This window comes from Pleurodeles waltl, chromosome 2_2 (assembly GCF_031143425.1).
Source record: "Pleurodeles waltl isolate 20211129_DDA chromosome 2_2, aPleWal1.hap1.20221129, whole genome shotgun sequence".
Classification (NCBI taxonomy): Eukaryota; Metazoa; Chordata; class Amphibia; order Caudata; family Salamandridae; genus Pleurodeles; species Pleurodeles waltl.
Window position 1 is genome coordinate 1,194,454,133 of NC_090439.1, and position 17,674 is coordinate 1,194,471,806.

Below are 17,674 nucleotides of genomic sequence, written 5' to 3' on the forward strand. Positions count from 1 at the left end.
CGTGCGTGCCATATGTGTGACCTCCACAATCCAAGGCACCATGGGGCGCCATATGAGCCAATAGTCTAGTCTAGACCAACTCGCATGTACTGCAGAATAGAAAGTGCCCTCTCTATCACAAGGGTGTAAACATCGCCACCCATCTACTACATCCTGCGTCTCCATGTCCGCCCCAAGTCTCTCTGCCGCTCTATGACGATGGGTCGTTGCCTCCGTCCCTCTGTCCCTGCGGTAGTCCAGTGTTAGATTAAAGTCTCCACCCCATATCAAATATCTTGAGCCCACTTCCACAATATAACTCCATATGGCATCAAAAAACAAAGGGTCGTCAGCGTTAGCCGCGTAGCAATTGACTATGATTACAGAATATTGTAGCACCCTGCCCCAGATAATGGTATATCTACCCAAGTTGTAATTTCTGTGTCCTATTGGGATATATGGGGTGCCCCTTCGAATAAGGATGGTTGTGCCCCTGGAGTATGAAGAGTAAGCAGAATGCTGACTATATGCAGACCAGCGATCTGCAAATACGACTCGCCTACCAGGCATAAAGTGTGTCTCCTGCAGGAGCGCAATGTGTATCCCGTGCCGTTCCAAATACGCCAGAATGTGACGTTGTTTGCGAGGATCTCCTAGTCCCCTGACATTCCACGTTAAGCAGCGCAGTGTGTGCCCACCCGGTAATCCCCGAGCCGTGACCCTAGGTGCCGTCATGTGGAGTCACCAACATAAGTTGCCATGATCTGACGAATGCGCGGTCTGCTGAAGGGGGACCAATAGAATACCAGTCATCCAATGGATATACAACAGTGCAGCTCAGAACAAACAATAAACTCCATCATCCTTCCCCCCTCCACCCACCTCAGTGCCCCAAGCCCGCCCGGAATGTCCCTCCCTACACCACTCACACATACAACAAAACAAAACCAATTCAACATTTCACACAAGATTAGATAGGGATTTCCCAGTGGTAGGTCATCTAGAGGGCTGTCCCAAAAAACCCCAGGTATCAAGGGGGGAGCCTGGATAGATATGTTTGCCCCATGATGCTAGCGGCCGCCAGCCGGCCGAGGGGGGCACACACCGGAGCCAGTCATAGAAACACAGTCATATACTGTATGTACGCCACTAGGACCGCATATGTGCCCCATCTCCAGGGGGGATTTACATCAATATGAGAAGCAGCCTCAGTCTTGATCGGATAGAGTGGAGGGAGAGTCCGGAGGGTCCTCCTCAGGATCTCTCGATGTCTCTCTCTCACGGGCCTGCTTTAAATAGTCATGTACCTGTTGGGGAGCAGTGAAAATCACGACCTTGCCCCTATGAGTGATCTTCAGCCTCACCGGGTATAGCATAGCACACGGTATGTCAGCCTGCCGTAATTTCTGCTTTACTGCTGCAGATTTTTTTCTAGCCTCCTGGACCACTACAGTGAAATCAGGGTATATCGACAGTGCATCACACTCAAACTGCAGGGGGTGTTTTTCTCTGCTCAGTCGCAGTGCATTATCTCTGTCCCTATAGTTTAGGAGACAAGCAATAATCGGCCTAGGTGGAGCACCAGGCAGAGGCCTGGCCATCAGAGTCCTGTGCGCTCTTTCTACTACCAGAAGTAGTGAAAAAGCATCCTCCCCAAACAATGTGATGAGCAGCCGCTCCACAAATTGCTCCATTCGGCCAGTATTTGTTGATTCTGGTATGCCCACTATGCGTATGTTATTCCGCCTAGACCTAGCTTCTAAATCTTCATTTTTCAGCGCTATGACTTTAAGGAGTTTATCCATCTGTGTGCATTGTTGATGTCTTTTCTGCATAGCATCCTCTACATGGGAGATTCGCTGTTCAGATTCTGTTATCCGCCCTGACTGTTTCTCTAATCCAGCAGTAAGCAGATTGAGTCTTGTGGTCATAGTGTCCATTTTACCATCTATTGAAGACAGGCTGGACTGCATGGTGAGCAGGAGCGCCTTTATTTTGCCAAGGTCGAATTGTTCTACCCGAGGGGGGGGGTGGCGGCAAAGCACCCTCAATCTGCTCCGGAGGTGTCCCTGTCAGCCTCTTTGCCCCAAATTGCAATTTCTGTTGCTTCACATCAGATCGACCCATCGTAGTCCCTGGGGCAGATCACTATGAGCCTTCTTCCAGCACCGAACTCTGAGTTGTATCCGAGAGGGAGACCTGTACGCCACAGGATAGGGGTGCGCAGCGGCAGCAGAATGATACAGCGCCCAGGGGGGGAGAAACAGCCCCCGCAAGTGTCCCGGGCGCTATTGTCAATAATCTTAGAGCGCCGTTATTGCATCATTGTCCCAGCGCTCGTGCCACCTCCCGGGCCCAGGCGCTCCTCACCTCCAAAGTCTCAGCAAAGTCTTCACAACCTGCTCCCCCATGCCCAACAAGCCTCAGCGTTGCGTTGCGCGCCTCCTTTCTGCTGCTACAGCCGCGTTCCCCCCCACCGCAGGCAGGCTGCTCACCGCACCCCCGTCTGGGCCCCACTGGGACCATTACACAGAGCATGAAGCCTTCTGAGCCACACTATCACAACCAACGGCACACAAAACAGGAACCCCATGGATACTAGCAAGTGACTGTAACTGTTTGCTTAATGTATCTTTGAACCACTCCCACCCCTCTGTCCCATGGGTCCCTCTACATGCAAGCAGCACACCTACAGAAATGGACTAGGCACAAGGCACTGGTCGACCTATGGTGGTCTATCCATCCTGGGAAGCTGGTCTTTTTTTTTTCTTCTCAGCGGTACATGACTTATGAATATGCCTCAATCGTAACTTTCTGTCAGCAACTCTTTTAGATACTATACACAGGGCAGATTATCTGGGCAGCATACTTTCCAATCACGATGCACACATGGTCGACCTGTCTTGGAATGCCCCACCTCCCCCATTTTTTCCATGACAACTGCCCAAATAGACACTGGAAGACCCTTCTTTTTAGGCCTCAAATGTCCAGAACATCACTGAATACTTCTCTACTAACCTCGCAACCTCCTCATGCACAGTTAACAGGGTGGTGGTCCTGGACACCACCAAGAAGACAGTGCTCATGGATGACCGCAGTTCTGAACCAAATGTGTTGCTTCAGTTTTAAAGCCTATGAAGCCAGGGCATCAAGAGGGAGATAAGACAGGCACGATCCTAGCTTGGTTGACCCGCCAGGATTCCCATTCCACGTTCACCCTTGTGATTACATTCCCCACCGTGGTCACCATTCACACACAACAGGCTAACCTAGTGGCCTTCTTCACTTATTATTCCTCGATTAATGATGCAACTACATGCCCACTGGTGACAGAGATTAACTCATTCATCTCAAAGCGCCTCTTCCAATGGTCACACCAATTTATAGAGGAACTGGATGAGCCTTTGACCACAAAAGAGGTCAAGCAAGCTATCGGTACCCTGGCCAGGAACAAAACACCCGACCTGGATGGTCTCCCAATTGAATACTACAGTGCCATCAGCTCCCTTTTTGCCACTCGCCTGGCCAAGGCATACGAGAAGGATCTGCATGTCAAGGGTCAACCCCCCTCCATAAGCAAATATGTACTGACATCACTCATGAAGCCAGATCGGGACCCAATCCTCCTCAAGTCCTACCACCCCATCGCTAATGTGGGTACGGATTACAAAATCTTGAGGAAAATACTCACCAAAAGATATGCCTAGATATTGCTGACACTGGTCCACCTTGATCAGAATGACTTTGCCCCTCCCGGTGGAGGTTTTTGATACCCTGCAATGGTACTCCCTCGTGCAGATGCTATCTACCCCGGGGGTTGGTGAGCACCTCTGGGCATATACCCAGCTGCTGTACACCACCCCCATATCTTGAGTCCATTTGGGTCAATTGATCTCTCCAGCATTCCCAGTGGAGAGGGGTACTAGACAAGGCTGTCCCCTCTTCCTCCTGTTCTGTGCTCTTGCAGTTGACCCTCTAGCTGCCCTGCTTCTGTCAGAGGAGGAGGTCTGGGAAATCCCTCTGAATGGCGCAACCCACGTGGTTTCCCCAACTTCATTATTTCTCCAACCTTCCCATTCTTCCCTCTTGCAGTTTTTTTCAAGATCTGGATGCCCTGCTCAGACAGCTACAGAAATTACAACTGCTTATGGAGAGAAGCAGTCTAGGGGCTCTCCTGTTTGAGGCTTCCTTTCTGGCAGCTTAACTTCAGTGGGTCTTGCGGTGGCTGGTGCTGCGTGATGTGGCTGAAACGTACAGGGACATGTGTTCCATGACTCCCACAGACCTCATGGAATTCCTGCTACCCAGGACAGCTCTGTTCTGCCATCAACTACCACATTTAGTAAGACATAGCATAGTTAGTTAGCTATCCCATACAAATGTATCCGGTGGGTGCTAGCCCTTACTCACCATGTGGTCCCATGTGTCCCTGCCTTTCCCCTGCAGGGTCTCCCGCACATTCCCAACTCCCACTCATTCAGAAACCTTACACCCTGGCACGACTGCTCTCTTACCACTGCAAGCAATCTATTCTTAGATGGCCATCTCCTTACCTTCAACCACTTAGTCTATGAGTCTGCACTCCTTAATGGTCAATACCTGAAATGTCACCAGATTTGGTACATTCTCCATGCCCAATGGTCTGTAGTGGACACCAAGACTCCCACTCACTCGGTCATACAGTCACTGCTAACCATGGGAATGGGACACTGCCTCATCACATGCCTTTACAGGGCATTGAGGGAACATCCAGGGACCCCAATCATATCACTGAGAGACAAATGGGATGCAGATTTTGGGCAGGCAGTTTATGACTCTGAATGGAATAGGGCCCTTGATTTCCCACACCGAGACTCTTGCAATGCCGATTTTGGAGTGTATAATTGACCATATTCCATAGGGCATACCTCAAGCTATATCAGCTCAACCGTTTCTTTCCCATGGACTGCCACGTCTGCCTGCACTGCTACAAGTCTTCGGCTGACCTTCAGCACATGCTGTATTCCAGTCCTACCCTTGTCGCATACTGGCAGGCAATCCAACAAAATCAGGGATCTCTCAGACATAGGCACTTTGGAGGCCTATGCCCTACGTATATTTAAACACGGGAAGCATGTGGAGGTCAGGGCACGTTTTGCTCTCGCTAAGCTTGCTATTATTCTTAACTGGCAATCACTCCAGTCCCACAGATTGGGGGCTTGACATGGAGGGATGCAACAGTGGGGTGGATGAGGGTGAAGCCCTATGCTTTGAGGAGGTCTGACATATCTGCAGGTGCCCCATCTCCGCTGCATGGGACAACCTCCTCAACCACTTTTTCCGACTCACCCAAGATGACACTGTGGGGGTCATTCTGAGTTTGGCTGGCGGCGGGCGCCGCCAGCCAAACGGGAACCGCCAGAATACCGCTGCGCGGTCAGAAGACCGCCGCGGTTATTCTGAGTTTCCCGCTGGGCGGGCGGGCGACCGCCAGAAGGCCACTCACCCGCCCAGCGGGAAACCCCTTCCCACGAGGAAGCCGGCTCCGAATGGAGCCGGCGGAGTGGGAAGGGTGCGACGGGTGCAGTTGCACCCGTCGCGATTTTCAGTGTCTGCTATGCAGACACTGAAAATCTTAGTGGGGCCCTGTTAGGGGGCCCCTGCAGTGCCCATGCCATTGGCATGGGCACTGCAGGGGCCCCCAGGGGCCCCACGACACCCGTTACCACCAGCCAGGTTCTGGCAGTCAAAACCGCCAGAACCAGGCTGGCGGTAAGGGGGTCGGAATCCCCATGGCGGTGCTGCCTGCAGCGCCGCCATGGAGGATTCCCCAGGGCAGCGGAAAACCGGCGGGACACCGCTGGTTTTCCGTTTCTGACCGCGGCTGTACCGCCACGGTCAGAATGCCCATGGGAGCACCGCCAGCCTGTTGGCGGTGCTCCCACGGTCGTTGGCCCTGGCGGTCCATGACCGCCAGGGTCAGAATGACCCCCTATTCCTCCATGAATTCTGTGACCAAGCCATTCCATAATCACACTTCCCCTCCTATGTCTGGACTTTTTTCTCCCTCTGGCCTTGCCACTGTCAGCATCACTAAACTTTATCAGAGTCCCACTCCCGGGCAATGACTACAACCCCTGGTTTCTAACCCCCTTCCCAGCCCTCTCCCAATATTGTTCCTACCTAGACACAAGGTCTGCACATGCTACCATTGAGCTGCTGCATGACCAAGTGACATCCCCGGCCTCTTTGTGGCATGCAGAGGCCCGCATCCTGGTCCTTTCATCCTCCTAAATGCTGAAGCTGCCACATGGATACTCAAGAAGGCACTATGTAACCCTAGAACAGTCAATGTGCTTAACGATGATGGTTGAAAAACCCAACAAAAGCAATTGTTTAAAAACAATATGGGACACCACTCTACACGGGACCTACTAGTAAATAAAATATGTCAATTGGATATAAGCCAATCCAACCCTGGGTAGTGAGCACAATCAATTTCTCACTGATTAGCAGTGGTAGAGTGCACAGAGTTCCAAGGTCAACAGTAATAAGTCCAGGAAAAATTAAAGAGGTGAGGCAAAAGGTTTGGGGGAAGGCCACCCTAAGGCTGACAGGTCTAACAGCACCTGTACTGGAGAGAGGACAAAGGAGGATCACCTTTGTTGTTGTCTGGACCCAGCAAAGACAGGCTGCACCAAAAACTGGGCTGTGCCTGCTGCACCTGTATACTATCAAATAGAGGGCTGTGGCAGGAGTGCCGAACTTGTGGAAAGGTTGCCCATAAGCCCAAGACATGGAAGGTGACTCCAAGAGTCAGTTGGCTGATTCCATGTTACAACCACAGCCTTAAAAGATGAGAAGCCTGGACCCGTGAGTGCCCAGTCCCAAAAAAGCTGACCACTGCTCGATATGCAACCAGGGAGACTGAGGGCTTCAAGGACTGCCAGCCTTGCAGTGATGGTCAGACTGCCGCAACTGTGGCGGTCCGACCTCCACATTCCCTGGCAGGCGGACCTGCCCCGGGAGTGTTGTCTCCGCCAGGAATGTGGTTCCCGATGGGTAGACAGTAGCCGGAGTTATACTCAGCCATGACAGCGGTGAACTCTGCTTTCTTCCAGCCTTTCCATGGCGGGGAACCCGCCATGGTAAGGATGGCGGAAAGCCAGCGCTGAGACCCCCCCTGCCCAGCACCATCGGAATGCACACTGTCTGCTTTGGTGATGGTGTGCTATGGTATTGGCCTTAGCTCCCATAAGGGAACCAAGATCAATATCATAGCACTGTTCCTGGCAGTCATCCCAGCAGGAACGTGTAATACAATGATCCCACCGGTCAGCCCAGTGAGAATATTGTAATACAGTCGGGGAAGACGCCACGGCAATGGTGGTGGCATCTTCCCTGCAGGTTTGGCGGTCAGCTTGTCCGAACACTAAACTCATAATGAGGCCCTGAGTCTTGACCCACAAACGTTGTACCTGAATCTGCTGGACCTGGGAGATTCATCAGAGTGCTCTTCAGTCATCCAGCCAGAAAGAATGGGAAACTGCTGGTTTTGCTGGGAACTGGTCTTGTGCTGGACTCAGGCAGACTTGGTGGAACATCAACCCCTGAGGCCAAAGTCACCTCCCCAAGTTTGAGGACAATGGGAGGCATCTTCCTAGGGTGCATTTCTGCAGTCTTTAACTAACCGGGGACTCTTCTTGTACGCCCTCTTCTGGGTTTGCAGGGGCTTCTGTCCTTCCTTCTGTCCTTCCTGGAACTTCTTTTGACTTCTAGACCTGGTACCCTTCCTTTCCAGGTCTTCAGGTCCAGGAATCCAGCAGTTGTTGTTTGCAGACTTGGTTGGCTGCTGCAAAATCCCAAATACTAGTTGCAGTGCGTCCTGAGGAAACCTGCAGTACTTACTCCTACTTTTCTGGGCTCTGGGGTGACGTAATTTACTTACCTTTACTGTATTCTTACTCTGCCAGCGATTCTGCACACACTACACTTGTCCAGGGGGGAATTTGTGATCCACATTCCACTTTTTTAGTGTATGGATTGTGTTGCCCCTAGACCTATTTTCTCCCTTTGCATTCTATAGGATTTTCTACTGTTTGCATTGTTCTATGACTATTTACATGTCTAATGTTGGTGTCTACTGTATATATTGTGTATAATACTTACCTCCAGAAGGAGTATTGTCTCTAAGATATTTTTGGTACTGTGTCACTCAAATAAATACCTTTATTGTCTTTACTTGTATATAAGTACTGTGTAACTATAAGTGGTATTGCAGGAGCTTTACATGTCTCCTAGTTCAGCCTAAGCTGCTTTGCCATAGCTACCTCTATCGGCCTAAGCTGCTAGAAACACCTCTTCTACACTAATAAGGGATAACTGGACCTGGCACAGGGTGTAAGTACCCAAGTTACCCACTACAAACCAGGCCAGCCTCCTACATGGTGCGCAACGTTTTCTCGTAGAACATTGTGATGCTGTAATCCTGACACCACTGACAAGTAAAGTCCAATATGATGGAATATTGTTGTCTGAATGAGACAGAAACAATACTGAAGAAAACATTGAGTTTTTCAGGTTTGCTGTCTCTGCCTTTAATGGTTGTTTGGTGAGAAACAGCAAACCAAGTGTCATCAAACACCATAAACTCAGTTGTCAAAGTGACACAAGAGTTCTGTTACTTGGGTCTTCTTCAACTTTTTAAACCATGGGACACTGAAGGAGAATGGTTGGGCCAATATGTGAGATGACCTTCGATGTCCAGTGTTTCCTACCTATCTCCAAATGTTAAGTCATGAAAGTCAACAAAAGGAAGCCATAGCAGTTCACAAGGTAACAAAGTTCAGGCACTCATAATCAAAATCTGTTATTGAAAATAAGGCAGCTATTGCTGTGAATTAGCTGATAAATGCTATTGATCAAGTGAGGATTAGGACAACTGACTTGTAAAATTTATGGCCATATTTAAGAAAAGTGGTGCTCCACATAGTGCAGTGCCACTTTTCTTGCGCCCCTTTGTGCCCATCTATCGCACCATGTGTGCGCCGTATCTGAAATGCGGCGCACCATGGCGGTAGTTAGGGAACTGGCGGCAAAGGTTTTGATGCTAGTCTGGTGCTTTTCAGGATTAGTGGGAAAAATGGTAATACTAATCCTGCAAATCACCCAGAGGCCCATGGTAGCCAACGGAAGCCTCCTTTTAATGCCTGCTCTGAGCAGGCATTAAAAGTGCCGAAGTAAATCTCTTAGATTTCCGTGCACCATTTTTTGCCCCCCCCCCCTCTAATGGGGGAAAGCCTTTGCAAACATTATGCCCAGAGCAGGATTAAAAAAATGTGCAATACATGCATTGTGCCACTTTGGAAATATGACACAGTGTTTTTGGCCTTCTAAGGCCACATCTGCATTAAAAAAATGACACTAATGTGGCGTTAGAATGGCGCTAGGGGCTCTTAAATATGTTGCTTTTTATCTCAACTAAATGAGGAGCAACTACAGAGTTTTCAAAGAAATGGCTGAATCAGTTGACCATGGCATTCTACATGAGAAATGTGAATGTTCATGCACTACTTCTGTATGTAAATGGACAAGAAGCCAAAGGGAAAATGTCCTGACAAACGTTCTTAGTCCAGGAACAGACTGAATGCAACCTTTCTTGTGCTGTAACAGCACCCACTGGATTAGTGTTCAACAAGAAAGGTATCACATTGCATCATCTTCTTCTGCTGGCAGTGGAGCGTGACATCAAGATGGAGTATCTTAGGTTCCCTGATGATGCTTGCCATGAAGTGTCACTGGTTCTTAGGAAACTGATGGTTTTTATAATCAATGTGGATAGCATGGATTCAAATCTAAAACTAATGTTTGTTCATTTGAGAATGAGGTTTTCCAAACTAACCATCACTTTTGTTTGGTGGAAAATGTTGTAGTCTTTGGCGACCTTCTTCTGCTGACACCTTTAAAAGGCCCGTCGGTTTTCAACAAAGTCTTTCATGAACTGACCAGAAATTCTTTAGGAAGTACTGGAAATGTTAACACATGGTTACATTTCTAATACACACATTTAACAAAATATATGATACAGGCTGCATATGTGGAGCATAGCAATACTTTGGAAAATATAAGTATAGGAATGGTGACTAAAGAGGGCTGAGAAGATACAGAAATAGTTGGAGGTGATGTCAGATGTTTAGAAGATCCAAACATTTGGATGTGGTATTTTCACTAACCCTCTCCAAGAAAGAGCTATCATTGTTGGATGTATTAGAATTAAGAGAATTCCACTATTGTCTCTCGAATTCCAAAAGGTACCATATTCTCTTTAAATGTAGAGTAGGATTTCACCCACCCCAGGTGCACCCTTCTTGGTTGTGTTCCTTTGAGAAGAAGGAAGGATTGTACAGATGGGGCTACAGAGACATTGTACCAAGGTTCACATACGTTTAGACTACAGATATTTTTTAACTTTGCAATAGGAAATTTTAATGCCTGTTTAAAAAAATAAAAATATCAAGATTGGTGGCAGGCACCTATGGGCTTATTACAATGTTGGCGGTCCCAACGCGGGACCGGCAATCTCACGAGGATGACACCATCACCATGGCGGTTGTGCCTCCCCCACCCTGTTACAAGGTACTGTTACTGGCGTGCCCTGGCAGACGGGCAGAAACCTTGAAATAGAGCGTTCCCGCCGGTCTTAAAGGTGCCAAGTGCTGTCTCATTGCACAGAGGTGGCCATCCAGCACCCTCGGAATATGCACTGTCTGCAAAGCAGACAGTGCACATTCCGATTGTGCTGGGCTGGCGTGGCCCTGCAATGCCCAGGGCTTAAGCATGGGAAGTGCAGGCACCCCCCTGTGGCCCTAAGCACTTGTTCTCTGCCAGCCTTTCCATGGTGGTGAAACTGCCATAGAAAGGCAGGCATAGAACAAGGTTGTAATCAGCAGGGCGTGTGGGGTTCAGCACCGCCCTGGTTGATTTCAACCAAGAATGCCATTACCCCATAGGGATCCAGGATCCTGGCGGAGGTGGCCTTCGGATCGCGGTCTGACTACCAAACTCGTAATGTGGCGGTCGAATTGCCACAGCTGCCTCCATCCATCCGCCTCCGCGAGGCTGGCGGTTTTGTGACCGTCAGCCTCATAATGAGGCTGTTGGTTTTTTATTTGGAATGCAATGTGACATGTGCCTTGGCCAGATTTGTAATGTCTATAACCCTGTATTTTAAGATTTGCTGCTGATTTTTTGGCTACTTTAACCTATGTTTACTTTTTGTAGCTGGGCTTTATTATACATATTTTATAAATGATTTGCTGTTGAGCAATGCTACTCTGTATGTGATTACATGTTGGGTTTTAATTATTTATTTTTTAGGAGACAAGGTCTCAAATAAACATACTGACACTAAACAGCAGACGAAGAATATTAGACATATCTACTATGATCAAGCTAGTGAATAAACCACACAAAAAGCCAAAGTAAAGAGTGGAAAGAAAGATAACTATATAAGTAAGGGTACACATGGTTTTCTTATAACTAAAGTTAGTGACACATTTGTCAATGTGTGTTGGACCTGGCCCTTGTGGCAGGTTCATCCCTTGACTTTTTGCTTCCTTCCTCCCATTTTTTCTGACCTCTTGTTGTTGGCTCCAGGACCCTGATCAGTGCTAAAGTGCAGGTGCTCTCCCTCCTAAAGTTGGTATGATTTGCTTACATCTAATTGGCACCTTTAATTTACCTATAAGTCCCTTGTACAGTGGTACCTCTCTACCCAGGACCTGTAAATTAAATGCTACTAGTGGGCCTGCAGCGCTGCTTCGCCACCCACAGAAGTAGCCGTTCAAACCTGTCTCAGGCCTGCTAGTGCAGGGCCTGCATGCGCAGTTTTCAGCCACAGGGACCTGGCACCTAAATTTACTTGCCAGGCCTGAACTCGCTGTTTTACTACATGTAAGTCAACCCTAAGGTAGGCCCTAGCTAGCCCGATGGGCAGGGTGCTATGTACGTAGAAGGCAGGAAATGTTCCTGGTTGTGTGGCCTGTCCTGGTAGTGACAAAGAGCCTAACTTGGTGTCTCACTGCTGTGGGTGCTGCCTTGCTCATAGTATAGCATTGGAAATGTTCTGCCTTATTTCTAGGGGGTATTGTCTGATCTATGAGGGGTAGCGTAGGCATGTTTAGTATGGTTGTAATGGTAGTGAGAAATGCTGCTTACAGGTGTAAGTGGATTTTTTATGACTACTATCGAAATACCACTTTTATTAAGTGAGCATTTCTCTGTGCTCATGACTCTGGTGTTTTACACCTTGATTCCAATCCACGTCTGGGCAGAGTGACAGTTGGGCTTTGTGTATACTTTTCAGACAGCCTGTACACAGGGAGGGTGGAGGTGTCATAGAGGTGCATCTGCATTTTGAATAGCCTTCCCGAGCTGAGAGAAAGGGGAGACAGGGCACACTTGCAGCTGCAAGGACTGTGCCCTGGCCTCACACAAAAGAGTTGTTTACTCCCAACTGATGTTTGGAGCCTGTGATGGAGGAGAGGGGGCACTCCGAGAACCAGTAGTAACTGGTTGGAACCTCCTCTCCCCTTCTTTGTTGAACCGCTGCAAGAACTGAGCATAAGTACAGGGGAGTTTCCCCCACAATTTGGAGACATTTTGGAACAGGGCACAGAACCGCCTTGGACTGCTGCTGTGCTGACCTGTCTCCTGCCTGGTCACTTGGAGGAACTGCCACTGGCCTGCATCCAGCTTGCACTAGCCTGCTACTGGACCCTGCCGCCCTGTGCTCCATTGTACTTTGTCCCCCAGGGGCAGGGTGCTGTGGCCCCTGACCCCTGCAACTGCCTAAAGCACGAGGAATGCTTCGTTTTCATCATAAAGTGCCTGGAAGAGCACTTTCCCCTAATCTTATAGTGCTTTGAGAGCACTTTCCCTACATGCAGTGTGGCGCCTGGAGAGCGCCTCCGTTCTAACCTTTAAACGCCTGGAGGGCGCATTGCTGGGAAAGAATCACCGCCGCAGCCTGGGTGAGCTGCTTCTGCCAATGTGTGAGTGGAACGTGCTGCTCGGTGCCCCCGGGGCACGAAGGAAAGGAAATCAGACCAAGCGTGCTCCTATCAGTGCCCCGGGGCGAGGTACGCTCTGAGGACCGCCCCCGGGGTACCAGAAGGCCCTTACTTAGGGCTGTTCACCGTTGCAGGCCCAGGCAAGCCTTTTTCCCTTGGTTCTGGGACCGGGCGGGGAAGGAAGTCTCATCGGAGGCTCCCCTCCAGGCCCATAAACAGTCTTGAAGACAGGTGGGGGGAAGAAAGCCTCATCGGAGGGTCACCCCTGCCCCACCTGTTTGGGGAGGTCCAAGACGAGTCTAGGTGCCACGCTTTGTATGGTCTGGAGTCTTTTGAGAAGCTGGGTGGATATGCTGGTGTAGAGTGCTTCGCTTTAATCGAGGCAGCTGGTGACAAGGGCCTGGGTTTTCCTGGTGTTGACTGGGATCCATCTGAAAATATGGCAGAGCCTGTGGAGGGTGTGGAAGAAGGAGGGTGCCTCTTTGTTGATTTGTTGCTTCATGGTCAATTCACTATTGAGGATGATACTGGGGTTGCATGCTGGTCATCTGGCATGGAAGCAGGTCAGAGTTCAGCTGGCCACCAGCTGTGGTCCTATATGGATGTGTTTTTCTTGAAGACCAGTACCTCTGTTTCTTTAGAGTTAAGTTTGAGGCAGTTTGTTCTCATCCAGTTGACTATGTTGGTCATGGAGTTGCAGACGTTTGTTATGGTGTTGGAGGGGACTTCGGTGAGTGATAGGATGAACTGTATACCGTCTGTGTAGGACATCGTGGGATCTGATGATGTCGGCTAGGGGGGTCATGTAGGTGATGAACAATGTGGGGCTGAGGGATGATCCTTGGGACACATGGACACAAGAGACACCATATACTCAGTCATATAGCTCTCCTATGCAAACACAGACACCAACACACATAACTTTTAGGCTACACAACATCAATAGCCAATGGAATTACCTCAGTTGGATTACCTCATTTCTCAACGGAAAAACCCAGAAAGTCTGTCCACCTCAATTTCCCTCCAAACCCAAGGAAATCATCTGTGTTGTCCCTCAGGGCTCATCTCTGAGCCCCACCTTCTGTAACACCTATATGACACTGTTGGCCAACATTGCAGGATCCCACCGGCTACGCACCATATATAGTAAATTGAAGCACAGACAAGGAAGTTACCTAATATGTCCTACCTGTCTAATATCGCGTGATACATCTTATGACAGAACTGAGAACAGGACGTACACAAATGGTATCTTCAAGAAGGAAGACTGCTTCAGCTAGCATGCAATGACAATGATATTTCATGGTGGCTGTTCTAATGGCAAGCCTTGCAATATAGTGCATTTCAGGCAATATCAGAAACATATCAGTAAGCACAGCTTGTGTTAGTTGTACATTGTCCCACAGAGATAGGCCCAATTGTCATTGTGTATCACAGGGCCCATTAGGCCCAAGCTGGTGAAGAACCAAAATGTGATTCCACAACGGGGTTGCTACATTCTCCTCCAGAAGCTGCAGGCCATCCAGAACACCACAGCCAAACTCATCCTCGACCCTCTGCCCCAGTGCCGGCAACCCTCATCTCCCCCACCTCAAAGATCTCCATTGGCTCCCAATGAGAAGCCAATTCAAGCTACTGACCCAGGCATACCAGTCCATTTCCAACCAAAGACCAACCTACATCAGCCACTGTCTGAACTTCCGCCAATGAGCCAGACAACCTTGATCTGCTGGGAAATGGGGAAAAATTTTCATTAAAAAATTAAAAAACTTTTTTAAAGTTTTGTTAGCAACATATATTTGATTGGGATTGGATTAAAATCAGCAGGCTTAAAGTTTGTTTACCATCTATGAATAAATTGCTGCTTAAATAATAGGCAACAGAGAGGGCCATTGGATTTATGTGACTCAGGCCCATATTTATATTTTTTGACACAAAACTGTGCAAATGCAATTTTGCAGCAAAAATATTAACGCCGGCTAATGCCATTCCTTAAGGACATCTTAACGTCATATTTATTGAATGGTGCAATATGGCACTAAGGAATGGCTAGCGTCTAGGAAAAAGACACTAGCCGGGCAGGGATAGCTTTAGGGATTATGGTGCTACTGGGTCAGAAATGACGTTAGGTTGGTTAGCTGCAAAATATATGCCACTAACCAGCCTAACGTCATTTTATGACACACAAGCAGCCACATACATGACTCCTGTCTAAGTGTAGACATGAGTCATGCCCACCACTCCAATGGCCTGCACAGGGGACCAGTGTCCCTTGGGCAAAGACATTAAACCCATTGCCAGGCAGGGGGCCCCATGCCTGGGGCCGCCAATGGCACACCTATATATAAAGGAAAATACTTACATGGGTTGGGGTCCCCCATCCTGTGGTGTCCCTCTGGTGTGGGTGGGGATGTTCATGGGGCTTGAGTGGGCATCCTAGTGCAAATTCCATGGTGTTTCACCATGGAAATGGGCCTATCTGGTCCTTAACGCCTGGTCTGACCCAGGCGTTAGATAATGGTGCTAAGCAGGCTTAGCACAATTATCTGGGTCCGTCTACTCCTTGTGTGTGGTCTCTGTCCGGAGTATAGATATGGCCCCAGGGGTTAAAGTAATTTCTAGGATGGGAACGCCTAAATTGCATCTCATTGACGCACATTGGGTTGGCGCATCCTAGAAATGGCGCAAAGTCCAATTTATTGACGCCAGACAGATCTAGCTTCAAAGTATAAATATGGCAGTAGGTTTGCGCCATTTTAGCATCAAAATAAATTAGACTAAAATGGCACAAAGCAAGTATAAATATGCCTCTCCGTGTCTCGAGTTGGATCCCAAAAGCCACAAGGTATCACAACAAAATTCTATTACTGTAAATTAATCACAAAATGGACAACCATCTTCAATATAGTTATTCTTAAAATATCAGTAGTTCATTAACATCTTTGTCAACATACTAATACATGTAGCATTGATGCAACATTTATAACCTTTTTTTTACAAATTATAAAACATCTACTTCATTTTAGATGTGGAAAACTGCCTGAAGTGCCCTGAAGACAAGTGGCCCAATACCAGGAGGGACAGCTGCATACCCAAAATCATTACTTTCCTCTCATACAACGACACGATTGGTGTGATTTTGGTCTTCATAGCTATTTCCTTCTCTATAGCAACAGCTGCAGTTTTGGGAATCTTTATTAAGCACAGAGACACACCGCTAGTGAAGGCCAATAACCGAGATCTCAGCTACACTCTCCTTGTCGCCCTAATTTTGGCTTTTCTATGCTCCCTCCTATTTATTGGACGCCCTGCGACATGGACCTGTCTGATCCAACAAGCTGCATTTGGGATTATTTTTACTGTTGCTGTGTCTTGTGTTTTAGCAAAAACCATCACTGTTGTCATTGCCTTTAATGCCACAAGACCTGGGAGCAGATTAAGTAGGTGGCTGGGATCCCGAGTGTCCGGCTCTATTGTCCTCTTCTGCACACTAGGAGAAGTGACAATCTGTCTCTCTTGGCTGCTCACAGCTCCACCTCACCCTGGCACTGATACACGATCTGAGACTGGGAAGATGATCCTGCAGTGTGACCAGGGCTCCGTCACTGCCTTCTACAGTGTGATTGGGTACATGGGACTGTTGGCCTTGGCCAGCTTCATTGTGGCCTTCTTAGCCAGGAACCTCCCGGATAAATTCAATGAGGCCAAGCTCATCACATTCAGCATGCTGGTGTTCTGCAGCGTCTGGGTCTCTTTCCTCCCAGCCTACCTCAGCACTAAAGGCAAGTACATGGTGGCAGTGGAGATCTTCACCATCTTGGCTTCTAGCGCTGGACTTCTGGGCTGTATATTCATCCCCAAATGTTACACCATTCTATTTAGGATGAATAGCAATACAAGAGAACATTTTGTTCTAAAGGTTAATGTGTAGTCTCTGAAGAATCATTGTTGAGTGGCTCTGCTAGCCACACCAGCAGGAAACATATATATGAACACTTAATAGTTACCTGTAAAACTTTTTAAATGAATATGCCTTTACCATTCCTGCCTTTACATTGAAATAACAAAATAAATTCTAAAGGCATGCGTGGTAAAGGCATATTGATTTTAATATCCTGCGTGATAAGGGTGTGCCTGGTAAAGACACATGCGTGTGGGGTTCAGTCATTGTTGTAAAGGCTGTTTCCCCTCCCACAAGCGAGTACAGATATTCATACAGATATATAGTTCTCTGCCTTATGTGCGATCTCCGATGACCATCTATGAGGTTTGAGATACTTTGCTGTAGAGGTTTTGAAGACCAGTGAAACCACCTTCAATGGATCCGCTGAGCGATCTTTCTTGCAGTATTTTCAGGTTTCAAGAATACTTGCAGTTTCTGCTTTGACAGAAGAGGGGAGGGTGGTGGAAGCAGTTTCTTTAAGGTGCTCCTTAGTTACAGTGCCCCCCTTTGCTATTCATCCTGAAAATAATATTTTTAACAGATTCATTCTTTACCACACTTTGTAGTAATATTCCATTGTTTCACAGATTTCTTTTTGGGTGATATATACCTGCTGGTGATCTTTAATGGAACAACATTATTATTAATACTTTGATGTTATTATTTGTATTGGCTCAAGCAACATTTTATAAAATTAATGTGT

At 48.0% G+C, this 17,674-nt stretch overlaps 1 protein-coding gene across 1 annotated transcript in view; it reads left to right on the forward strand.

Annotated features, from left to right (window-relative positions):
• The window catches only part of LOC138279314 (vomeronasal type-2 receptor 26-like), a 134,584-nt gene extending 117,625 nt beyond the window's left edge, over positions 1–16,959 (forward strand). The window contains exon 6 of the mRNA XM_069219395.1: positions 16,055–16,959. Within this exon, the coding sequence (XP_069075496.1) occupies positions 16,055–16,959 (905 nt within the window). The remainder of the gene's footprint in view (positions 1–16,054) is intronic.
• Positions 16,960–17,674: the final 715 nt, after the last annotated feature.